Genomic DNA, 26,590 nt, shown 5'->3' with positions numbered 1-26,590 from the left:
AATGTTTATGAATTGCAGCTCTTCATGAAGTTGTTTCAAAATAGTGTAACATATCATAGTGATAGAAAATCTAATGTTGTGATAGAAAGATTTTGATACTTCAAGTACATTTTGCTAATAATGGTTTGGTACTTTGCTCTTGCTGTTTCAGTAAGAGTAACAAAAAAAAATCATATGTTACAATAAAACAATTTCAGTACAGTTTTCATAGCATTTAGTTTCTGATGGAAACTAGTCAAGTCAGGTCAATTTTATTTTAAAAACTAAATTTTTGTCCCAGAGGGCTTTAAAATATGTTCAACATATGACAGTCTCCACCCTTAAGATCCTTGATCTCGCATAAGGAAAAACTTTGGACATTTTCTAACACATCCACCTATGTGTGAGAAACGTAAATACAACAAAGGTTATGTCCTATAAGATATACAGAGACTGTTTGGTTCTGAAACACAGCCAACCCTAATTTAAACTGAGTCCAAGTGAGATATGAGTTTGCTCATAATAACCATCCTTTATCCTTATGAAATCTCTGCTGCACTGTCTGCTGCCAAGCTGTCACTCCATTAACCATTTTGTGTCTGCGGTGCAAAGACATGCTGTCTTTGGAAAGCTGGTGATACCTTTGGACTTTTTCCAACACTGGTCTTAAATAGTTGTTTGCCTGTAAACCTCACATGGCCAGCCCCACTGAGGGAGTCAGTTTCATTTTAGCCAATTTAGTTTTTGCGATCTCCAATTTTCTACAACCTAGATAGACAGACGCTATTCACACGGATTGGAAAATATCCCACAGAATACTTTCATTGCCCTCTGTGATTTTTGCAGTTATTTCCAGTCATCACATTTTGGCACTGTCTGCAAATGTGGACATTTGTATAGTTGGCGGAGGCAGGTAGTAAAAGCAGAGCTATCAGTTTTCAGACAGCCAATATGATTCTACTCAATCTCGCTCATAATGCCTCTGGGTTAACATGTCCAACCGTAACTGAGTTTATGTGACAAAGCACACAAAGCAAGCGGGGAGGTGTGGATGCACAGAGGACTTATAGCATCACACACACACACACACATGAAACACACACACACACACACACACATGAAACACCTCACAAACACCCCTCAGCTTTTACAGTTGATGGTGATAATACAGACACCAAAATGCCTCTATTTTGTTTTTATTCTTAATAATAACAAAAAATTTAAAGGATGATTCACATTTTTTTCAGGTCTATCTTGAACAATAATCAGCTTCCCATATGTTCACTGAAACCGTTCTTGCTTGCTTTAATCAGCGCCTAACTCATATGTTAGGACAGGCAATGTGAACCTATCCTTTTATTTCACATTTTACCTGCAGATTATGACTTACTGACTGATCCTCACACTGATGTTAAATCTGTCCCATGTCCTTTGACCTGACGTGTCCTCAGGGGAGAGCACACCCTGGCCTGGGCCTGGCCTGATCAGACTCTGGTGGGACAGGAGCTAACCGACCGTCAGGCACAGCTGCCGACCACCGGGGCCCCGGGGCAAAGGGCCGCCTCGGTCAGCGAGTGTCCAGGGCAGCATGGGAAGCCGTACTGCAAGAGGCTTGTCCTGAACGGGGCCCAGGCCCAGGACACAGGCTACTATCGCTGCTATTACAAGGATGCCAAGGCCATCATTGTCGGCACCACTGCCGTCAGCAAATATGTCTTTGTCAGAGGTGGGACACACTTCCACGTAGCCACCCACTCACACACATACACTATGCTGACACAGCCTCACTTGAAAATGAAAATGACTTGTTCACGTCGCTGGTTCAGCATAAAATATACTTTATACGGTGTTGTTTCACTCTTTCTCTCATTTCATTTACAGGTGACTGTGAGAGTGTAGCGCATATCGACCATTAAAATGAAATTGTCAACATCATATATCCAGCCAGGAGTTTTCATTTCTATTTAGAAATAGAGTAGTGAGTCAGTGGGACCATTTTGCTTTCTGAACTTGCCTAAAGAAAGTGTGTTTCATCTCCTGCCTGCCTGATCTGGTCTGCAGCTCTTTGGCTTGGCTGTGTTCAGCCTTTAGGCTTTGGTTTCTCTTTTCCTTGGGAGGTTCACAAGAAAACCAAAGACATCCTACTGAAACAGATCTCCTGTTTGAACACGACTTCAATATCAAAGCAGCCCATGCATAATTAGAACTGGAAGTTGTTGACTTTGTCTCAGTAACACCCTGGAAGCTGGCGGGATTAATGTTTCGGAAATTAGAGATGTAAAGTGTCTGATAAAGGTAGGAATGAGCAGCTCATTCAGTTTTCTAATTAGAGAAAGGGTATGTTATTAACTTATTGATATTGAAATATGGCAGCAGCTCTACTTTCTCACGAGACTTATTATGTGAGAGTGTCAAAACTGATAAGACCTGCACAGTAAAATCGGTTCTGCTACCAGTCTTTTTGCTCCTGGTTTCAGCGCATTTCACATGATATTAGCATTCAAAGCCATGCCTCCTACTTCCTCTATTTTAGAGCGACTTTATGACTGTGAGCTCGGCCTCAAGGGTTGCCTCTCTACTCTTCATCGCCTCTCTCCATGTGCTGTGGGAGAAAAGTAGAAGGAGGAATGGATGAGGAGAGTGGGAGAGACAGATGATTGTCATGTAGGGGAATCCTGCTGACCAGTCCACTCATGTGAAACGCCTGTTTATCCCCTCTGACAGGGTGCCAAAACAGTTTCCACAGATCTAAGCAGGGGGTTGATCAGAAGCAGATGAAATTGCAGCCATAAATTAGACTCAGTGAGTGGCAGGGTGAGAAGGGACACATGTGGGTCGAGTTAGACAGGCAGCCGTCTCTGCTGCACACTACCACCCTAACGCTGAACAACACAGGCCATGAAAGCACTGTATGTGCATAGCCTTGCATACACACACAAGCTCATGTAAAATACACAAACCCTCGAACACACACGCACAAAATTCTCACACTCATACTCAGTCTCATATTCCTGATGCTTTGCAAACTCCTCTTGCCCCAGGCGGGACATCTCCTCTCCCAAAACCAATTGCCGCCTAATACCTGCAGTCATTTATTGTGAAGAAGTTCAACTGTGAGGAGTTGTGTATTATTTCTGTTACCTGTGTATATTTAGACCACCACAGGGCAGAAATATGAGCCTCTCGATAAGACCTATTGTTTGGCCTTGGAGTCATAGCTTTGAGTGCTGCAGGAAAAATAATAGAAGGCTTATCGCAAAAAAAAAAAGAAGCAGGCAGGTTGTATTAACACAACATCTTTGACTGCTGTACAGAAGTCTTAGGTATTGACAGGAAAGCTTGAGAGATAAGCATTTTTGTAACAGCGTGCGCTTGTGCTGTGCAATATGAGGTTTTATAGTGATAGCAGCTGCAATTTGAATTGGAGGCACAGTCGCTGTGATGTCTCCCAGAGCCCCCTGCAACAGTGGCTGTGAGTCACAGACAATAAAAAAGGAAACATCAAGGTGTTAAGGAAGAAACACGGGAGAGATATTTTCCATTAAAAGACGGCTTGGGGTGAAATTGTTGCAACTGTTTATGGGAGGATTAAAACCCCTGGCTGTCTGTCCCTCAGCTGACATGTAATAGCAGTTCTTAATGCTTACTACTGTGTGGAGACTGACTGATCTGTTGCATTACATGTAATCATGATAAACTCGGCATACGGTGTGTCTTTTGGGGGTGATTATCACACTGTGAGATATCTGCCTGTCAGTTCATGAAGTAACCTCAGTAATAGCTGCCATTATCTCAGTGGGTATCTGGCTTACCCTTTAACAGCTCCCTGTTTCTATTTGCATCCAGACCCCGAGCAGCCCTTCCTCAGGAGGGCCAATGGAAATGACCTGGAGACCATTTTAATCACACGCTTCTCCCCACACGTCACAGTGCCATGTTTGGTCACAGTGCCCGATCTGAACGTCACTCTCCTAGTGGTTTGTACTCTCCACAGATTTCTCATAATCAATTCCTCTAATTGAAGCTGTCAGATGATGCTTTAATTGATGAATTGAGCTCAGGCAGTTATTTCTATTTTGTTTTTTTACGTGTGTCATCTCAGTACGGAGATACTCTGGAGAAGAGCAAGCTGACGTGGGACAACAAGCGGGGCTGGTCCATTCCCAGACACTTAATCGACAGTATGCCAACGCTCCTTGGATTTTCATGTCTCGCAACGCTGGGAGGAAAAGAGTTCAAATCTACCAACTACCTGGTCCACATTACAGGTAAAAAACATCACATCTGTGTTAACTCCATAGTGCAAAGGCAAGGCTCGATAGCTGTTCTTGTTCTGTTCTTCGTGAAATTAAAGGTGGTGCTACATTGTCCCCATAATTCTGAGTTGCAGTCAATTACGGCAATTACGTCTTGATGCTGACAATTTGAAGGATTTTATTTCATTATGTAATTTCCCTGAGAAAAACTCCCTTTGATGCGGGGGCGTGTGCCATTATGCCAGCAGAATTAATAGAATATAAAGAAAAGGAAGAGAAGGGAAGGCATAATTAAATTTTAGGAAACTAAGATGTAGGGACGAAATTTCATGTCAAGGTTCTCTCTCGCTGTGAGTGAACTCTGAGGGAACCCGCAGGCTCTTTGCTGTGTTGTGTGAGATCATTCACCTCTCACTTCAGAGGGCGAAAGGAAACTCATACCCACCGCTGCCGGCCAAAAGTAACAGCAGCATCAGTCAGGGGAGAAACTGAGAGCGAGTCTTCACCCTGAACGTTAATGGTGCGTTTAAACAATCAGGCAATCACTGCTGCACAGTCCACTGCACAGACATCACCAGCATGTGTTTTTTCACATCTCACATCACTGCCAGTGACAGCAGAGAGAGTTGGCTTATCATAATATCAGAGACACTGGCCAATGTCCAAACCTTTTTCTCTCTTATCTTGAATTGAGGCATCACTGTATTCAGCTTTAATTTCCTTCACTAATATATAGCCTGCAACATGAATGGAAGTGCGAGCTTGTGACAGGCAGCTCCTTTATAGTAACGTAGGACGGCTCCTCTGGTCCAAAGGAAAGTCATTTCCTCTGGTCCTGTGAGGAAGGAAAAACTGCTGACGGTGTCACCATGACCTCTCTCACTATCTCCCTCCCTCTGTCCCTCTGTTTCTCCCTCCCCCTTTTTTCATTTTCCCGGACAGGAAGTCAGGTTTACAATGTCAAGCTGTTTCCTGAGGACCCAGTCGAGCTGTTAGTGGGGGAGGCCCTCACCCTGAACTGCACGGCGCTGGTGGAGTTCGACACTGGAGTGGACATTCATTGGTCTTACCCCGGCAAACAGGTACGCAGCAGCAGCAGTTGGCCCCATGTCGTATGACATCAGTGAATAAAAATCTTCATTTCAGACTGTTCCTCCTCACCAGACGAACACTAAGCCCTATCGTGAAGCTCTGTCTCGTGCCACGGAGGCTGTTAGCATCCTGACAATCCTCAGTGTCAATGTCACAGACAGTGGCACCTACAGCTGCAACGTCACCAGCTCTGAGGCAACATACACCCAACAAACTCAGGTCACAGTTCATGGTAAGCACCAGCTCAGAGCGAAGCACATTTACATCTTGTCTGTTTGTCATTAGCTGATTTGCACTAAACACAAGTGTCATTAGTTCTCCAGATATTTGATATTGTATGTTTAAAATGATGATGACACTGTAGGAAAAGATAAGCCATCCTCAAAGTATTAGGATTCATCCTGAGGGGAACATGATTGTTTGAGCCATAAATATGAAGCTTGTGGTGGAGCGCCAGAGGAAAGATCAGGAAATCATTCATCCTCTGGGGACCATGAATGTCTGTACTATAGTCTTGGCAATCTATCCAGTAGTTGTTGAGGTATGCATTCCCCTGCCATAAAACCACTGCACAAGCATGGCTAAAGTCTTGCTTTATGGGAATACTCCACAAGTAGCTACTCCAGTAATTTCTTTATGTGAACGAGTGAATGTCTCTTCTTCCAGAAAGGCCATTCATCAACCTCAACTACAGAAGTGGACCAGTGGTGGAGGTAACTGCTGGCCAGAAGTCGTTAAAATTACAAGTAAATGTATCTGCCTTCCCCACACCTGAAACACAATGGTGAGATGAGACTCTCTTCTGTATTCATTACAAACATACTGAGCAATTTCCAAAAGTGTAAACAGACCTCATCCAACTTAGAGTTACATATTAATTTGGGCACCTCAGCTGAGGGTTATTTGTGCAGTAGCAGCTGGGCTTTGTGTGTGTGTTGTGTCCAGGTATAAAAATGGAAAACTAATAAACCAGCGCCCTGAGTTCAAGATGAAGAAGATGAGGATGCACCTTAACCACGCTTTGGAGATTAAGGGTGTCGGTCAGGAGGATTCGGGGCTGTACACGGTGGTGTTAAAGAACAGTGCTGCTGCGCTGGAGAGCAGGCTCAACATCACGCTTGTCGTCAACGGTAACTATGCTGTTGGTCCCTCAGTCTGCATCACGACGACTGTATAAAACAGTGAGTGTGCAACAGTTAACATTCCTGCTGCAAAACTCCAGAGGTTCACAAGTCGAACAAGGAACTTGAAGTGTATTCAAAAAGGTGTAAAAATTAATTAATGTGTGGTTTGTGGAATAAATGATAAGAAAATTGACATAAAAGCTGAAATACTGCAAAAAATGGAAATGTTCCCAGGGAAGGGGGACAGTAACAGATTAAACATCACTGCTTTGGGGCCTGGAAATAATTAGTTTGGGCCATAATGAAATGCCATGTTGTATCTAGGAGGAGTTACTTTTTGGGGTCATTAGTAATTATACCGTTGTCTCTATGAAAGACACTGTTGCCCAAAAAGTTGGAATAATTGTTCAAAGCCTGAATACACAGTTTGCAAAGGTTCATTGTGGTTTAAGTTTCACTGTGACATGTTTGGAAGAGTTTGATCAATAAAGTTGAGAAGATATAAACTTTATTTATCAAGAATAAATCACATTGTCACAATCATTTCATGAGAAGAGGTGAAAAACATTTTAGTCCAACTTTATGGGGAACAGTGTGTTTAACAGTTGCAGTCAATATAAACATATTTTCTTCTGCAGACTTTTTGATGTGATCTTACCTGCTGGAGTGGAATTTGAGACTGATTTCACTCATGTATTTGATTCTCATACTTTCTGGGTAAAGCTCGCTTGTTGTCTTCATTTTATCCCAACAAGTCTTTACTCTCTCTTTTCTTGTCGTCTGTTTCAGTTGCCAGGAGAATTTAAATTTCTCACAGCTTTGTATTTGTACTTCAGTGAATATTTAGTGGCTCTCCCCTTCCCCCAGTTCCCCCACAGATCCATGAAAAAGAAGTGGCAGATCCGTCCAGTCCTTACCCCAGTGGCAGCAGCCAGACTCTAACATGCACCTCCTATGGTCTTCCTGCTCCCAACGTCGGCTGGCAGTGGAGGGCCTGGGGCCCATGTGTCCTCAACAGCACTCAGAGCAGACTGTAAGAAACCGATATATTTTACAAACTCTGTGTAAGCAGTGTGGGAGCAGATAAGATTTGATCAGTCTGGACAGAAAAGAGGAGAGGAGTGGGATGCAGTGCATGAAGTGTTATATGAGGACCAAATCAAGAGGGGGAGGTCAGTGTGAAATTATCCACTGGCTCTGCGAGAGGAAGAGAGGAGGAAATGATGAAAAAGGAGTTTGTGGAGATGGATGAAAAGAGCAGAGATAAAAAGGAAGGTGGCCAGAAGTAGATAGAGGAAAGAGAAGACGAAAGGAAAAGTGAACAGACAGTTCAATGTCCAATATGCTTCCTCCCCCACGCAGTTATAATGTGCCCGTTACTCTGCGACTGATCCGCTATGCTTCACCTCTCACACAGCAGTCTCACTTTCTGACATACACTGGCAAAGACATAACGTACACACACACACACGCAGACTCACCGGGTAATTCACGAGTTAGAAAATCACATAAACCACCTAGGTGTGTTTGAGCTATATCACACACACACACACACACTTAAATGCACATATAAACTGACACACCCACGCAAACAAACTTATTGCCAGGCATCGCCCTCGGCTCTGCTCTGCTTTTCCATCTCTGCTGAATCCCAAAACACAATATAATGGATTCTCCGGACATCCATTTACAGTAGATTTCAGTTATTTCCTAAGCTCCAGTGTTGTGGCGCTTTTGCTGAATATCCTTACAATATTCTCCTGCCTTAACCTTCCTCCAAGGCTTAATTTTTGAAGTTATTGCTATTCTCTTGACCTTTCCATGTGGGTATGTACCATGAGCGCAGAAACGAGGGGCCCGACCTGCTCTTATAAGCAGTACACTCTAAACGCACAAGGAAAGGCAGTTCTGACTCAACCTCGGCTGTCCAGTTCAGCTCTCGTGTACATCATATGTGACATTTCATGGGCACTGTCTCAGACAGGGCTCTATCGACCTTTTTCTGTTACATAATAATTGGATTTCTTCCTGCTGACCACTGTAAGGATGGCCGCGAAGACCAAGATGGTGTTTACTTCACCCACAATGAGGACCTAATAATAACAACATTCTTTCTTCTCCACATAAAATACTGTGGACCATGACCTGACAGCAGTTGTACTTGATAGAAGTTGACAAAGACATCACAGTAAAGGGATATCCGCCCCTCACTGGGCGTTTAAACATTACATTAAATCCATGGTTACTTCGGCGTACTAAGGTGTACCACAGTGAACATTATGTTGTGGTGACCAAACTAACCAGATTAAGTATATATGCCTTCAATCCATCCAACTAAGAGGCAGCTACAATATCTACAAAACACACATCATTCATCCATTTGATGATTTCAATAAAAACCCTTCAAGTTTGTAATTTATTTCTTTTACCCGTAGAGTGTACCAATTGTGCTATAGAATGCCACAGAGTGCAAATAATGAAGAGGTGTAGGACAAGGACATGTGTGTTGGGTCACAGCGACCTGTGTAGTGTGGTAGCACAATGTGGATTCAAACTGAATTCAACCTAGTAGTTTTGGGAAATGGTTCCTTGAAAAGTCTCACACAAGGACAGTCTTTATTAGGCACATTGCAAGAACATGTGGGGACATTGTTGGGGTTTTCGTCCATTTGGGTACATTTAGCAGCCCCCTGGTAGGTTTTAAGACTGCTATGTAGTGTGAAAGTGATATTTTTTTAAACATGCTTATTCAAAGTCTTGGCGAGAGATAAGTAAAGCAGCTGGACCAGCCCTACCAAAGGGTGAAAAATTGGGCTTCCAGCACTTCCAAAGCTCATTGTAGTAACACATGAAATCATAATTGTTCTTTTAAAAGTATAAGCAAGGTGTAAAAGAAAGTTGTGGTCGTGTGTTTCTTGGCTGGGAGTGGTGACTTCCTGGAGTCTTGTTACAGTGAGTTCAAGAATCTAGACAGTCAGTTACACACTAACATGTATATGTTAACTGGTTTGCTTTATCAATAAAATCTATCTAAATCTATAGAGGTGCTGGAGGGCAGATTTTCTTTACCTTTGGACAGAGGCATGTCTGCTGTTTCTGGTCTTTAGGCTTCGCTAACCATCTCCTGGCTGTAATTTCATGCTTGAGGTAGATATGAGTGGTAAATCAAGGTTAAGGTGGTAAAAATCAAGGTTAAGGCTAAGAATCTGGGTTAGGCATGTTATTGGACTGGGCACTATAGTCATAGTTAGTTTGTCAAGCATAACCCACTAACCCTGTAAAGCTTTGAGCCTTAAATCCTAAAACTTCAGACAAAAATCATTGATGTAACAGGTTCATTCACGTACATAATAATATTTTCCGTCTAAGCTCTTCTCCACACTGTTGGGTATGAAATTCTGGTGGAGAATGATATTCCCATTAGTATTTATTTAGTAGGCCTATTTACCTAAGATAAGACAGATTAACCTGACAACCTGACTACCCTGCTAGCTGCTCTGTGACTTTATCTGGTGCCACGGTGTTTTGCTGCTGAGTTAAAAAGGTAGTATGTTAAAAGATAATGCTGCTCAATTTGCTAATTAGCAGTAAACACAAAATACAATTAAGACTGGGAGGTTATTAGTTTTGCACGTTTGGCTATAAACTCAAGTGTATGACAAATTAAGATTTTTGACCTCATGGTGGTGAATTTAAACTCCTTTTTATGTTATTAAACCTCAAAATTCCCCAAAACCGAGGACATGATCTTGGGGGTCCTCAGAGGTAGCTGTGACCCTGTTATATGGTTGAGGTCAGGTAAAGTCTCTAGGATATGAACATAAATCAAACCAATGTTCTCCCAAGTGACAAACGTGTGGAAACACCAGATAATACTGGCAATAGCATTTTATACTAATTTTCATAGCCAGAAGTGTGTTGCTTTGTGTTCCAAGGGAGTCAAAACAAGTTCTTTATCCACACAAGTTTATTTCTAATAATTGATTTTATCCATATGTATAATAGTTTGACTCATTTATGAAATACTTATACTGTTAGTACACTATGCAGAGTGTTAGATTAAACTGACCCTGATTACCTTCTGTTCATGTAGAATATTGGAGCGGTGCCTTTAGAGAAAATGCAAAACAAAATTCCATTTCATGTTTCATTAGTTCTGCTATGATGTTCACACTATGGATCTTCATAATAGAATCTGATACCATAGTTTTTCCATTAGTTGCCAGGACACTTAGCATAATTGCCATGGCTTTTGGATGCGGGCTGATGTTTGGATCTGAAATGCAATCCGGTGTGTGGAAGAGAAATCTCATAAAACCTCAGGATGTCTGGTTTGATGTGCTTCTGAATTCTCCCCCACTGTCCACTGTCTGCTATGCATGTCAATGAGGGAGATGTCATGAATATGTCTGTGTTTCTCTCCAGGGTCCGACGAGACAGGAAGGGCCGGAGTGACAGGATCACAGACTGTCAGAACTGGCAGGACATTAACTTGGAAAGCTCCGTGAATGAAATCGAGGCTATTGAAACATCCGTCGAAGTGGTGGATGGCCGACAAAAGGTTCATTGCAGCTGTTTAATTTTGACTCCCATTCTATGTCAAAGCCCATCTCTTTGTGAAAAAAAAAAAATACACGACTATATGATTGTAAGAATGAAATTCATGTGAAAGCATGACAGTAGGAGTACGATTAGGACGTAACCCAGAAAAGACATTTATGTAAGTGGACTGTGATGTTTTTATGTAAGCGTCCCAAATTCTGAGCTCCATAACAAAATTTGTCAATCAAGAGCCATTTCCACAGTGGAAATATTTAGAACAGTCTTCCTCTGCAGACTTCCTGTAAGGGCCAGTTATAAACACATCCAGACACCCATGCAGGGGGGCACATGTGCACATACACATGCCTGTACATTTATAAACCACAGCCATTAGAGGAAATGATCACCCGAGCGCACACAGAAACACTCACATGCCCACACGCAAACGTCCTGAAGTTTTTTCTCAGTCACACCTGAGCGAGTGTGCTTCCAGTCAGCAGAAAATCTGGTTAGTGTCGGCTCACAAAGAATTACATGACAGACTGCACTTCTTCTTCAATCTACGTGTTTCCTCCAAATGAATGAAGTCTCATCCACCTTTTCTCACCGCACAGATAGTGAGCAGGCTTCAGATCCGCAACGCCAGTGTTTCCGTCATTTACAAGTGCTCTGCTGAAAACAAAGTTGGCAAAGACGAGCGGCTGATCTACTTCTATGTAACCAGTGAGTATGTCGGGTTAAATTTCAGCCTGCTTTTGAAAACACAGAACAGTTTCCCCAAAATTCCCTCTAGCGGTATGCAGCTGTGTGAATAACTTTGGTTTTATTTGTCAAGTTTTAGAGATACTCTCTCTCTGAAGTGCCAATCATCACCTCATTACAATTTAGGTGATTAGAATTAGAAAGTTTTGACGTATCTTTCATTGAAAGGTCACAGGACTCAGTTTTAGGGATTTAGGGAAGTCCTCATTTTTAATCCTAATCTTTTAACACTGAATATTACTCTAATACTAAGTATTGGAAATATGTTCGACAGCAGAATGACCCTGTGTGGAGACAACAGAACCTGATCTTTGATGGTGCTCAGTAATACTTTGCATCGTAGGCTATAGGAGTGTCATTGTGGCAAAGCTGTGGAGACTTCAGACAGCCTGTCTTTGTGATCAAAATAATTTCAACCAATAACAGAACAGAAGAACGTGCATAACAAGCAGCAACAATCTTGGAGGAAGCCCCCATTGGCTCATAATCTGTTCATGCAGAAGAAATGGTCCTAATGAAAACTGTTCACGCTTAGATTGGTCTGTGGATTAGCCAGAGGAGTGAGGAATGATTTTGTTGCAGTGCTGTGAGCACGATGAATGTCCAGTACAACAAGCGCTGGCTTGTTTGGGTTACCTAAACGCCTCACCTGCCCTTCTCTGTATCTTCAAAGCCATCCCTGAGGGGTTCAGTGTGGACTTTCAGCCCTCAGACAATCCCCTGGAGCAGGAGAAAGTGTCCCTGTGCTGCACCGCCGACAATTACACCTACGAGCAGCTGCAGTGGTACCGCCTCGACCCCCAGGCCCTGCAGGACGAGCATGGCAAACCCCAGGAGCTGGACTGCAGGAGCGTGCACCTTTATGCAAAAACCCTTGATGGCCAGCTTTCCTTCCAGGAGCCCTCCAACAGCTGGGTCCTGGACTTCACCATCCCGCTCATACAGCTGAAGGATGAGGGTTATTATGTGTGCGAGGCTCAGAGCAGGCGGAGTGGAGAGAAACACTGCCTGTCCAGATACATCTCTGTCAAAGGTGAGAGATAAAAGAGATGGAGGCTCCAGACACATTACACAGAGAGTAGTCACTCTAACCACAGCTATATTATAGAGAAAGGCTCAACTCTTCGCTGCAGAAACACATGGGTCACGGTGGGGATGGTTGTGAGATGCTGGAGGCATAAAAATACATACGCAGGAGTGCCCACGCAGCCTGATACCCACATCCACACATAATGGAGAGAATACCTTTGGTTTGTACAGCATCAATATGTTTCGACAGGAAACAGAGCTGAGACGCCGCTGGGCTGAAAAGCACAAACACATTCATGCTTCATTCATGTCGTGTGCTGTAACCTTACATCAGTACCTGGATGTACATTTTAATAGAATTTTCTGACCTTTTGACTTTTCAATCCAACAAGACCCTTCGGTGAATATCATGCACGGTTGCAGTTCCTGGGTTGATTTTGAACTGCTCACATCAGTGCAGACAAGTAATAATGTTGAATTTCCCTCTCCTTCCCTCTCCTTCTCCTGCTCTCTGTTTCACCCACTTTTGACCCTTCCCTCTCGCCGTAGCCCTGGAGGCGCCTCGGTACAAGCGCAGCCTCACCAACCAGACAGTGAATGTGACCGAGTCCCTGCGGATGGAGTGCGACGTGGAGGGCAGACCTCTGCCCCGCCTCTCCTGGTTCAAAGACAACCAGCCTCTCCACCAAATGTCAGGTGCATGAGTCCTCCTACATAGGTGAAACACACGTTTACACAACAGCACAGCCGCCCACCTGCCAACCCAGCAGCCACACATCCATGCACACACTCCTACGCCTACTCTTACTCATTCACTGTGCCCCGTTGGGTCTTACTCAAGCAGAACTTGTATGGGTGAGATTGTTCTGCTTCAGGTGAGTTTCCAGCAGGATCTTTTACACTCTGGCTTCACATTTGATAGACGAGCAGAAACAATAAGCTTTGTTAATATTTACTCAGACGCTGACAACTTTTGGCAGATGTTTTCTTTGTTGCGCTTTCCGTCATGATAAATGGCAGTCCAGCTATGAAAAGCCAAGCGCAGGCACACACACACACACAGATACACAACCACCCACCAGCCCACCCACACAACCATACTGTCGAACAAATGTGTCAAACAGAACCAGCGACAAGAATACTTGTGCGGATGTGTTTTTGCTGCATGTGCACACCCCCACACACACACAAAACCCCACAGGCCGATAGATATGGCTCATTAGCTTTCTCAGCGTGCGTCTCTCCTTAACATCTGAAGGAGATGAGGGTGTGAGAGGGGGGAGGAGGTGCACTCAATATGGGTCTGAGTGACAGCTGATGCTGTGGGTTTCCTAAGAGGGGCTGCTGGGACATATGGCTTACCACGCAGGTGTAAGGAGATCATACACACTATACTGGAGATTAAAGTGCAGAAATGTGACAAGAATTTGAGCTGTATTGTTGAAAATATTGCTGGATTTATGATGTGAGAGTTAAAGAATGAGTTGTCTGTCTCATTAAGCATCACATGCTTCCTCGCAGGGATCCAGCTGCAGGATTCAAACCGGACGCTGAGTATCCAGCGCGTTAGAGAGGAGGACGCTGGTCTTTACACCTGTACCGCCTGCAACCAGCATGGCTGTGTCCACTCCTCAGCCGCCATCCGGGTCATAGGTGAGACAGCTAAACACACACACACACACATACTCAGTCTCACACACATACACCCACTCGCACATACAGTACATATAGAGACAGACAGTTGCATACAATCACCGTGACACCTGAATCCGCTCACGCATTGTCAGCCCTGGCGTGCTTTTTCGAGTGCACTCAGGCCTGAAATAATAGTCGCTCTCAAACTCCCATCTTCTTTCACAAAATGTACAGATCTGGAATTGGATGATTCACCTCTCACACTTTTCTGTTGGTGTGTCTTTGTCATGTGCAGCTCTATACAATAATATCCAAGTCAAGTAACATCCAGTGCTAGGATGTTTTGTATTCAGAGTGAATACTTTAATGGGTTTGCTGGAAATGGTCTCATGATTAATGGCCGAATTGAGTAAATGGCTTTTTTAGCACATTGATGTAATCTAAAGAATTAATGTAAGGAGCTTGTATAAAAAGCCAGGGACAATAGTTTGTAATACAGCACCCCCTACAGTTCGTAAAGAGTAATATCGTCAGAAAGAGATGCATTTAGGACTTGAGAGTAGTTTCTGAGGCTCAGCGTTCAGAACATCTGCCTCTAAATGCGACTTTATTTCTCTCTTTCTGTGCAGGTTCCAGTGACAAGGCCAATGTGGAGATCGTAATCCTCATCGGGACTGGAGTCATCGCTGTTTTCTTCTGGGCCTTGCTCATCCTCATCTTCTGCAATGTGAAGCGGGTCAGAGGGCGCCGCTTTTCACTCTGTGTCTCTGTGTTTGTGTGAGAAACTGACAGACTGTGACAGAGACACTTTAACCTCTGGCTCAGACCACGTCTGTCGCCGTTTGAGCGCAACCTGTTTGATCTTTGACAGTCTGTAATTTACTTGCTGAGGGAGTTAGCCTTCTGATGTCTGCTGGGAGTTAGTCTTGTTAGTCTTTCACTGCTATAAGCCTCAAAAAGAAGCATATCTCTAATGAGGCTCAAATTGCTTTTTACTTTCTCTCACTTGGTCACACATTAAGTGGCCTCGCACAGTTGCACTGCTGAGATTCACAGTGTGAGGCTGTCATTAACAAATTAATTTAGAGATGTTTGATATGGATATTATGGATATGGCTCTTTTCTCCCCTCTCTCTCACAGTATCTCTTGAGTAGAACATGAATATACAGGCAGTAGCCCACAGCATATTAGTTTAGTATGCTTATATCTAGAATAACTTCACATGTTAATATAAAGCAGCCCAAATGTGCGTCTAATGTATGTACAGTGTTGATTTTACGTTGTAGGAGAGCCTGAAACTCCTGTCGCGGAGGTAATTATGTATATATATATATACATATATATATATATATATATATATACATACATACAACATTGCCACTTCTGTAAAGACTATGAGAAAAACGACCAGCAAAAGCAACTGAGAGCTCCCTAGATTCCTCCTGCTGAGATGACACATTTGTTCTTAACTGCAGTGACTGCAGCAAAGTCAGTAACCATTAGATCCTGAAAACTGAAATAGGTAGTCACCACAATCTGGGTGTAAAATTAAACATCGCACATCCAAAACTAGAGACTGCAGATACATTTGAGAATGTTCTTGTAATGCTTACAGTCTTACAGTGTCATCAATTTTAAAGAGTGTTTTTTTTTTTAGATTCTTGAGTGTGTGGCTCAGCCAGCAAGCTATGAAAATAGCTGTGTAGGTGTTCTGAGCAAGTACTGTAAATATAATCTGTTGACAAACATGAGGGGTGCCTTTGCTCCCACAATTCATTATGCCCCCCCACCCCTCCTTTCTCCTCCCATCATGCACCTCTACCTTGCCAGTAGCTGGCCCTGAAAGCCATCCAATAGTCAAAGGGTTATTGTATGTATGCTTTTATGTAGATGACCCTGCTCAGCAACCTTGCTTTCAACTTGATCAAGATTAATTTGATTCATCTAATGTTATAAAACAGGTTTTAGCATCTTAGGAACGGTAACATCTATATAAATATATGCAATATGGTTGCATTTCAACCCGTAACCCTCCTTTTTCTCTGCTGAAGTAGTGTTGCCTGTATTTTTGTGCTGTGTTTACAGCAGCTCTTTTACCATATTCATCCCCATTCAGAGCACCACCTCCTCACCTTCCTGTCTCTGAACTTCAGGTAAACCCGGCAGACATAAAGACAGGCTATCTGTCAATCATCATGGATCCGGGGGAGGTGCCTCTTGATGAGCAGTGTGAATACCTGCCCTACGACTCCTCGCAGTGGGAGATCTCCAGAGACAGACTCCGATTGGGTGAGCAATCGGAAAAGGATGGATGGATGGATGGTGGGATAAATGAGTGAATGGGACAGAGGAGGTTTGTGAGGAAATATACAGGCGGGGATGAGAGCGCATAGATGGATGAAACTGAATTAGTTTTCCATTTCCAGAATCCTTAATGGCATGAGTTTGGATTGCAGCCAGCTGGGCAAAGTGCTGCCAAGTAAAGTGCTACTGTTAAATATGTGCTCATTCCCAGCACAGCTTTTTAAAAACGCCCAGAGGAAACGCATCTGTTCCACAACAGCAACTCATGGGAGCATGTACGCAAATGCTGTGATTGAGATTTTCTAATATCTCCCCCTTGTCTCTAAGGATGCCAGATGCATTGACATTTTGTAATTGCTCCCCACCACAACTGTTTGTGTACACCAGCGTGACTAAAACCAAGCCTGCGTAGATCAATAAGCATGAATATCTTGTCACTTTTCTTTTTCTTTCTCCTGACATAGGAAAGGTTTTAGGCCAGGGTGCCTTTGGAAAGGTAATTGAGGCGTCAATCTGCGGCACGGGCAAGAGCAAAAGTTTGGACACAGTCGCTGTCAAGATGCTGAAGGGTAAGAATTGGTCTTGTACACGTTTACTGTTAATCTACACTAGTTTTGACTACTGTGGGAAGTTACTTATGCATAAATTTGAAATAGTGATCAGTTAAATGGCTCTGACATACACTGAAGTGTGTGAACTATGACTTGGTAGATATGCACGTATGATAGATGCATGCTTAAATAAACAATGTAATGTGTTTTATGCATAATATTCCTTTTTTGTGGGCGTGCGTTTCAGATGGAGCCACAGCCAGTGAGCACAAGGCCTTGATGTCAGAGTTAAAGATACTGATTCACATTGGTAACCATCTGAATGTGGTGAACCTGTTAGGAGCCTGCACCAAACCAAATGGTCAGTACATGGATTTACATGGATCACATTTTATATGTTAAAAAACGTCATATTTATATCATAATTAGCATTGGTAGAGATTAACATAGACATATCTTCTTGGTTATTTTCTATTTTGAAAGATGTGTTGTCTTGACACAACCTCTTTTTGGCTCTGCTGTTTGTCCTGTTGAGTGAACTTGAGGTGTACACATTATTTTGTCTACCCCCTGCAGCTTCCAGGCAGCATTTTAAAAAACAAACTAACTGAGAAAGTTAAGAAACAGCTGCCTCTCTTTTCTTTTTTCTTCGAGTACCCTAATTTTACGTCCATGCATCAACTTGACCTATAGAGCACATTCTGAGGCGCGTACATCTGAAAATGTTTACCCTGCATGGCCCGACACAAAAGCAATTTAGCAATTTAGCCTTGCAGTTAATCTCAGGCAGAAAATGCTTAAGGGATGACAGCTCTCACTATTTTGAATATATAATAAGCTCCGAAACGAGGCAGAAATCCTTTTACTGAGAGAGAGAAAACAATGTGAAGTGTGCAGAAATACTGTAGCCTGGCATGATTTAAAAAACAAGAGCAATGCTAATTAAATGTTCTGTATCACCAGGTCCACTGATGGTGATAGTGGAATACTGCAAGTATGGGAATCTGTCCAACTTCCTTCGGGCCAAGAGAGAGTTCTTCCTACCATACAGGGTATGCAAAACACAGCAGAAATGTTTGTTATGCTGCGATAGTCAGATAAAAGAATCTTATCGCTTTAGTTAGACTGTATTTCTGTCTTTGCTTTGTTTCCTTTATTGAATTTCTTTCCTTCTTGCAAACTATGGCACGTGTTTCTTTAACTTTTTGTTGACTTTGGAGATGACACACTGATTGTTTCCCCACTTAGGATCGCTCTCCTAAAACTCAGAGCCAGGTGAGACGGATGATTGAGGCGGGTCAGATGGACCAAAGAGCTGGCCAGCCTCCGTCCCCATCATCCAACACGCCCGACCAGAACCCTGCTGTGGAGAAAAGTGAGTCACACCCAACACCCAACAAATAAAGTACATTATTTAACTGATTGATTAACATGTTACAGTTGTTTCTTTTCTCCCTCCTTTCCTTTCCATGGCTGACCCTTCCTCTCCTCCTCTCCCTCCAGTGGAGGACTTGTGGAAAACGCCTCTGACGATAGAAGATCTAATTTGCTACAGTTTCCAGGTGGCTCGTGGGATGGAGTTCCTGGCCTCCAGAAAGGTTAACTGTCAACGTTATAAAGACAATTAGTGAACGAACTATGGTGAATTGTCACCAGAGGTCGGTCTCAGAAGCAGCTGGTTATTGCCTGGATCATTCAGCTTTTCAGCCCTTTGTGCTCGTTAGTAAACCATGTGACCATAAAGAGGAGCTGTGCCCCTGTTCCATACCACATGCTAATTCTAGACCGAGTGTGTAGTGTGTTTACGCAGGAGATGTGACAAAATTAAATATATTACAAACAAAGGCAGCAGGCATACTAAATCCAATTGATTGTTTTTGCGTGTGCTGTTGTGCTGCATGCCCCACAATGCAATGCACCGGGGAAATTGAGAGGCCATAACAGCTGCAAAACATTAAAGCAAATTGTGGACAGTTGATGATGATCTCTGGAACCAAAAATTGAGTTATGCCCTTTTGGAAATAACATGTTGCTTCCTCTTTCTCTTTGAAGTTTAATTGGCAGTGGTGTTCGAAAAGTCACAGTTCAATGTCTTTTGGTCACTCTGAATGTATTATTTCCACTATGGTAAAGTGCATTCATCTCTTGTATACCATCTACAGAAACCGTGCACGATGAAAATGTGTATAGTAATTATGGAGTATGGAATTGGGACACGGCTCATGACTGATTAAGAAAGTGGTGGGAAAAGTTTTCAGATCCTTTACTTAGAAAAAAACTTACAACTAAAGTTCTTGAATTCAAAAGCTTACATAAGTAAAAGTATTTTCAGCAAAATGTACTTAAAGTATCAAAAATAAATGCGCTCAATATGCAGTATAGCCTCTTTCAACATGTTATAGCATTTTATATATTACATTTTTGGAATATAATTACAGAAAAAGTACAATATGTGGTGCAGTATAAAGTAGCACAGTGCTGAAGTAAATGCAGTTATTTACAGTCCACCACTGGTCCGTGTTAACGATTAAATGTTCCCAGCTAAGAGTTTCCTCTCGAGAGTGATTCACAAAGCTGCTGAGAGCAACCTGAGCCGAGAGACCGAGGACTCCTGAGATAAGACTGTGGACTCACTATGTTTACATTCACTGACCGATCTGTGTCAGTGAATGTGACATAAAATGCTCATCAATACACAGTAAATTACATAGAAATTAATTATATACATTTAAATTATATTAAATCAAATGGGGGTAAATTAGCCTGAATCAGAAATTAAATCCAAAATTAAGTTAAATGAAATGAAATTCAAATGATAAAAAACAAATTGGACTAAAAAGTAAATTAAATAAAAAAATTATTTAATTACCCATTAGATTCACAATTTCAAAAATAATGTATTAGATTACATAGCAAATTAAAACATTTGAAATTTAATTTAAAATATATAATAAGAAATAATTTAGAATAAAAAAGGAAACAATTTTAAATAGTTACATTTTAATTTTATTAAATAGTAATAAAACATTGTATTAACTTTAAAACCTGATTACAAATAAAAGTGAATAAAACAGTGGAAATTAAAAAGTAAATTTTAAATTTTTTATTTAAATTTAAATTTAATTAAATGTATTTGTTTTTGTGTTTGTAAGTTCATCAGCAATGCAAAGCACACTTTCAGACTGCTTCCATTTGTTAGTGAGTTGAGTTGACTTTATTCTTATTAACTCACCAGCCACGAAAATATGCTTTTAAAAGTTCAATATTATTGTATTTTTCAGAAACACTGACACACAGCCTCAGTCAGTTACCCACTGGTAAGCAGACGAATAATGAGATTAAAATGGTGACAACAAAAGCAGCTATTACTAATAATGAATTTCCACCATCTGTGCGGACTCTTAGCAGACTGCCTGGCTTTAACCGGGGGCCGTTTACTCAACAGATTTGTGAGCGATGGTGAATCTCCTGCAGCGATTCCACAGAGCTCAGGCCGGCTGAGACATTGTCCAGTCCCAGTTACAAACTGGCACAAAGAAACCACACACAAAGTTTTTAAATGATTATTATATACTTTGCTATTTACTTTCTTCAAATCTACAACTCACTCATCAGAGAAAACAAGGTGAAACAACGCATGCAAGCAAACGTGCACGGACACACGCGTGCACGCTCACCTGTCCGCAGGCTTCTGATGTATGTGTGGCCATGTGTGTATCCACAGTGTATCCACAGAGACCTGGCAGCCCGGAACATTCTCCTGTCAGAGAACAACATCGTGAAGATTTGTGACTTTGGCCTGGCCAGAGACATATACAAAGACCCCGACTACGTCAGGAAAGGCAATGTACGGCATCCTCACAATCTTTAGAGTTAAGCCTACAAGTTTACCATCCATCTCCATTCGCTGTGGGGAGACATTTTCCTCCTTTTTTATTTTTTAAAATCACCCACATAATGATTCTGTTTTAAGGCAGGTGTCATTTCTGTTTATGCGACTATCTTTTCGTTTTCCTCCGGTGTTTTAACGCCCTCCCAGGCTCGTCTGCCTTTGAAGTGGATGGCTCCTGAGAGCATCTTTGACAAAGTGTACACCAGCCAGAGTGACGTGTGGTCTTTTGGAGTTCTCCTCTGGGAAATCTTTTCACTGGGTAAAGACAAAACCGGAGCATCTTTAAATGAAGAATCTTTTGTAAAGCAATCAAGGAAACAGGGTGTCAATGCCTTCTCCTCCACAATCGTACCAGAAGCAATTTATTCTATTAGCAACAGAGCAAAACTTCATCCCTGTTATCCAAACACACAACTGACATGTTAATTAATGTTTCGTCCTCCTTTTGTACACCCTCAGGTGCGTCTCCATACCCGGGAGTGCAGATTGACGAAGAGTTCTGCAAACGATTGAAGGACAGCGTCAGGATGAGAGCACCAGAGACAGCATCCCCTGAAATGTAAGTGTGGGCTTTCATTTTTCTTCTTTCTTTCACAAGCCTCTCAAAGGAAATGATCATTTGCTGTCAAATAAGTGTTGCAGCTCTAAATGCAGCGAATCTAAACGTAATCTGCTCCTAATTTTAACTAACTTTTAAATCTAAGAGAGGAAAAAAGGGCAGATTTGTTGTAGACCACAGTGTCCTCTTTGTTGTGATGGTGCTGCCCTCTGCTGGTAGATATGGCATCATGCTGGCCTGCTGGCACGGTGAGCCCAAGGAGAGGCCGACGTTCCCTGCACTGGTGCAGATCCTGGGGGACCTGCTTCAGGACAACGGCCTGCCTGTAAGTTCACAGCTGGAGAGACGTTCGGACGTTGTATCGAGTGGTGTTTTTAGTCTGTAAAAAAGTTTCAGGATCTAATCTTTTAACAAATGCCCCCTCAGGATGGGAAGGACTACGTCCCTCTGAATCACTCACAGAGCTCAGAAGATGATGGTTTCTTTCAGGCCTCGTCACGGCCTTCATCTGAAGAGGAGCTGAGACTGGCCTGCAACACTCTGCCCACCAGGTAGTCATTTATCCCACGTTCCTTAAAGGCCCTGAAAATCAAACATCCCACTTTGAACATTGTGCTTCTACTTTAACACACAATTTTATCTCAATGGTGGAGCATTTTTTTCGCATGAGGGAATTTGTCTTTCTGTCTGGTTTGATGGTGAAGCTGATGTCATGTGCTGCCATGCTGCAATCAGGATTCAGCAAAATTTGAATGTAAATAATCAAATCTGACGAAACGACAACAGTGAATCTAAAATAGCATAAAAACACATCTTGAATGAGGGTCAAATTTAATTCTTGGCCGTAGTAACAGCTGTTAGAATCTCACCACAAGGTCCAGCTACTAAATTAGTAAAGTCACTAGTTGTACCTTAAAGTGAGACAGTTTCCTCAGAACTATTATCCCTGTAGAGCCGCCACACTTTTATAAAATAAGATCCCGCTCATTTCCCAATACTGTCAAATCAAAAAGCCTTACTCCCATTCAGTAAAAAATCACTCTGTGTGTCAGCTTGTAGGCTTTTTACAGAATATATGCTTTAGGTTTCAAAGTCATTGTATGTAAACTCTGATATAAAGTCGGTGTTATGTCAATGACTTCTGTTTGTTAGGACACAGATAACAGTAGAAGGTTAAACTGGTCGCAAAACCTCTAGAGAGTCTCAAGATCATTTTGCGGTTTTGAGATGTTTTAAGGGATGGGAAAAACATTTTTAATACCCAGATGTATCATCATGTCTGTTGCTCCCATGTTTGCTTTATCTTGTGTACTGAATGGTTTCAGTCTCTAGACTCTCACTGATAATCAATCAAATGAAACCAAATGAAAAGTGTCCCCGTTTATTACAAAAAGATTTAAGAATAGAAATATATTTGTTTCACTGAATGGAAGGAATTTTGCTCATATTCCCATCTCAGCTCTGGGTTCTGTACTGTTTCTTATCCGTCTCCTGTGATGTGTATATCATCAGAGGCTCTATCATGTATTCATCTGATAATCTCTTCTACACTTCTTGAACAGGTATTATAACTGCGTGCCCTTTGGCGGCTGTGTGTTTGTGGGACCCTCCAAAATATGCCATCCCAGAGTGAAGACATTTGAAGAGTTTCCCCTGGAGATGCACCCACAGAAAGCTCCTCCAGTAAGACTTTTATTCTCTTATCAGGTGTCGAAAAATGTGAGCCGGCTGGTGACATTTTGCAAATGCCATTCGACTTTGGGAATTTCCTCCTCGGGTAATCAACAGAAATAGGTGCTGCTGCTGCCGCCGACATGGCAGCGGGGTCGACCAAAGGCACTTAATTCACGTGATGTCCAACTGTGTCTCTCCGCAGGACAACCAGACAGACAGCGGCATGGTTCTGGCCTCCGAAGAATTTGAGAGAATTGAAGAAAAGCACAGGGGTGCCGCCTCGAAAAGGTTAATAAACAAAAGCCACGATCCATATTGTCTGTATGAAACTGACACAGCCATTTATTTAATCTGAGTGTTTGCTCACTCTGAAACAACACAGTGACTGTCAGGTTAGAGTGAGGCCTCTCAGATAAACCTGTAAGATGATCATGGTCATTGTGAATATGGTCAGTCACAGCTTCATGTGCAGTGAAACAGCATTATTACTGCAAAGGAAGTGAGCATCAGCAGAGCCTCGACTTGAGCACGGGGAAGCGTTAGTCAGAGGCATTTAGTTGTCAAAGGAAAAAACTAATAGCCAAGTTAGCAGAGTAAGGTCATCACTAAAAGTAAAGAATGAAATGCATTTATCAAGCAGCTGACTCATAGTTACAGAGTGTGTAGGAGGAACCTTTAAGAACAGCTCCCAAGTGATCACATGAATGATCACATGTATTCTCAGAGAGCAGCAATAGTCAGAAACCCACACATCATTTTTACAAAACACATATATTTTACATGGTGATGTATGCATGCATGCAAAGGCCAAAAGAATATGTTTTAAGCTGATTTTAATTGTGAAATCTAAAGTTGCAATGTACATGATAAAATATAAAATAGCCAACCACCATTGAAACATGGACGTTCATCAGGGGGAACATATGGGTAGGAAAATCTAGAGCCAAATGGACAAGTTAGACTAAAAGATATATGCAAATGAAAGAAATGCAAAGGCATGAAATGAAAAGGCAGCAGCATCTGGAATTGGCAAACTGTAAACATCTGCTGTTCTGCATTTTCACATTAATTCTGAAAATGCATACTAGTTTGTCGTGACCAGTGATATAATGTTCTGTCCAAAACACCTGGAGCTAACCAACTTTGGAAACCTGTCTGAACTGAACTTAAAATATTTCAAAAGGAATCTGATTAATACCTTCTACTCTTTAGTTTGCTAGCGATACCCACAAAAAGATCAAAACCAACATTGTTTCAGTCTGACTCTTGTTGCACTCAGCCCCAAACCCAGGGGTATCTACTGAAGACATAAATCTTTAAAACTGAATCACAGATATACAGTTCAGCTGGGAACTGTAGCCTCCAGCAAAGTCTCTCCACAGGAGCAAATGTTGTGTAAATGATGGGGACTATTTTCAGCTGTGGATTCGGTGCTCTAGTGAGTATTTACAGCATCGGGGCAGTTTGTGGGATTCACTTAAAATGAACTACAGTACCCATATTCATGTTATGAAGAAACATCATCAGTGTGTTTGAATAGTTTTTGGACAACAGTGGAGCTCTGTGTCTCTCTCAGGCTCACACAGACCAGATTAATTTGATGGATTCACTGTTGGTTTTGGGGCTTGCAGTGAGTTTATGAACTCATACCTGCAGACATCTCTGTAAATCCTAATTATCAGTACTTGACATTAATTCTTACAACTTTTTTTTGGTGTTCTGTCTCAGTCGTATGGGCAGCAGCAGCAGCACAGAGCCTCTGACAGCCTCCCATGGTTCCCTGGGTCGAAGCAGTGGGGCAGGCGGCTCCAGGCACCATCCCAACTTCTTCAGCCAGCTTTCAGGACAGACCTTCTACAACAACGAATACGGGCACCTGTCCGAGGAGGGCTTCTGCGACTTCTTCTCCTCGCCCGACGCCCCCTGCCTGGCCTCCTCCAATGTGTAATCTTACCAAAGATGCAGCCCGAGAGAACAGAGAGGGTTCAAAAAGTGGACAGCTCAGGGCGATGGACGTGTGTAGGCTGTAGGATGATATGTAACTAGTCATTTATTAATGTAGATCAGGTTATAGATCCTCATTACCAGAGCTGACCTCTACTCATCTCAATATCCTTCCTCTCTCCTCTCGGGCTGCTACTTCTCAACAGACTGAGCTATATGTGCCTTACGTTCCTCTAATAAGCCACTGGGTGGCAGCATTATGACAAAAAGAAACCAAAAGTATTTTCTAGTCACACATTTATATTTTTATCTTTTGCATACAGAGTATTCTTCCTTTATTTGTAAAAAACATATTGGGGGAAATAAAGAAATTTATCTTCTTCTCGCTCTTCTCTCTATGATTATTATGATCTGTGAGCCGTCAGTAGTCCAGTGAAATATATGTCTTAAGTGCAAATTTGCATTTGTCATACTGTGAGAAATTACAGCCACAAGGTGTGTGTGTGTGTGATCATCCATGTAATGGACCAATCAATGAAACGAGCAGATATTTGTGGATCTGTGTCATTTAGTGGAGATGGAGACGCTTGGATACACGACGCCGTGAACAAGGGAAAAAAGTGACGGAGGTAAATAGAGGGATGTAGGGCGAAAAAAAAAAAGAGATGAGTCACCCTAAGCACCTATTATCAGGGCTGGACGTAAGCATGATGATAGCCTTGACAGCTTAACACCCTCTTACATGTTAACATCACAGATGACAGCCTGCAGGGTGTTGACTCTGGCTGCCAGCTGAGGGAAACGAGCAGCGTCCAGGGCACAAAGTCCACTAGAAACACAAACAAACGACTCGAGCCACAAGAGTTTAGTTAATGTTACGAAATTAGAGGTGCAAAGGTTTCATTTTCGGTCTCTATGATTAATATTGTTAAGGTAACCTGGATACATTCGGGTTCAGGTGAAACAGGGCTCAAGCAGACATCTTTAAATTGAAATACTTGTCTTTTAAACCATTACTTCATTTCTCAATAACTTCACTACTTTAGGTTTTATTATTTCTTTCCCCTTTTTAGTCTAGAGATATGATATCCTTTTCTGTTAAACCTCAATTTAGTAGACGAGTATTTCCTTTGACATCTATCCTAACATAAAGAGAATGGATAACAAATAAGGAATTAACACCAAGTTAAAATGAAGTGCAACCACAAACTGAATGGCATCTGGCTTGTGGAAACCTGAAGACATG

At 42.2% G+C, this 26,590-nt stretch overlaps 1 protein-coding gene across 1 annotated transcript in view; it reads left to right on the top strand.

Annotated features, from left to right (window-relative positions):
- flt4 (fms related receptor tyrosine kinase 4) overlaps positions 1-25,696 on the top strand; it is a 40,879-nt gene extending 15,183 nt beyond the window's left edge. The window contains exons 3-30 of the mRNA XM_070836457.1: positions 1,431-1,705; positions 3,826-3,956; positions 4,082-4,247; positions 5,178-5,317; positions 5,400-5,559; positions 5,994-6,111; positions 6,273-6,457; positions 7,319-7,484; positions 10,877-11,012; positions 11,608-11,716; positions 12,429-12,788; positions 13,334-13,480; positions 14,306-14,437; positions 15,049-15,155; positions 16,574-16,709; positions 17,189-17,293; positions 17,523-17,636; positions 18,239-18,327; positions 18,524-18,650; positions 18,779-18,873; positions 21,000-21,122; positions 21,315-21,426; positions 21,627-21,726; positions 21,946-22,051; positions 22,153-22,277; positions 23,289-23,409; positions 23,603-23,688; positions 25,129-25,696. Coding sequence (XP_070692558.1) covers positions 1,431-1,705; positions 3,826-3,956; positions 4,082-4,247; positions 5,178-5,317; positions 5,400-5,559; positions 5,994-6,111; positions 6,273-6,457; positions 7,319-7,484; positions 10,877-11,012; positions 11,608-11,716; positions 12,429-12,788; positions 13,334-13,480; positions 14,306-14,437; positions 15,049-15,155; positions 16,574-16,709; positions 17,189-17,293; positions 17,523-17,636; positions 18,239-18,327; positions 18,524-18,650; positions 18,779-18,873; positions 21,000-21,122; positions 21,315-21,426; positions 21,627-21,726; positions 21,946-22,051; positions 22,153-22,277; positions 23,289-23,409; positions 23,603-23,688; positions 25,129-25,348 — 3,991 coding nt within the window. The 3' untranslated portion in view covers positions 25,349-25,696. The remainder of the gene's footprint in view (positions 1-1,430; positions 1,706-3,825; positions 3,957-4,081; positions 4,248-5,177; positions 5,318-5,399; positions 5,560-5,993; positions 6,112-6,272; positions 6,458-7,318; positions 7,485-10,876; positions 11,013-11,607; positions 11,717-12,428; positions 12,789-13,333; positions 13,481-14,305; positions 14,438-15,048; positions 15,156-16,573; positions 16,710-17,188; positions 17,294-17,522; positions 17,637-18,238; positions 18,328-18,523; positions 18,651-18,778; positions 18,874-20,999; positions 21,123-21,314; positions 21,427-21,626; positions 21,727-21,945; positions 22,052-22,152; positions 22,278-23,288; positions 23,410-23,602; positions 23,689-25,128) is intronic.
- Positions 25,697-26,590: the final 894 nt, after the last annotated feature.

Source organism: Pempheris klunzingeri, chromosome 9 (genome assembly GCF_042242105.1).
Source record: "Pempheris klunzingeri isolate RE-2024b chromosome 9, fPemKlu1.hap1, whole genome shotgun sequence".
NCBI lineage: Eukaryota > Metazoa > Chordata > Actinopteri > Acropomatiformes > Pempheridae > Pempheris > Pempheris klunzingeri.
Note: the sequence above shows the minus strand (reverse complement) of the source record. Positions and strands in the feature narration are given on the sequence as shown.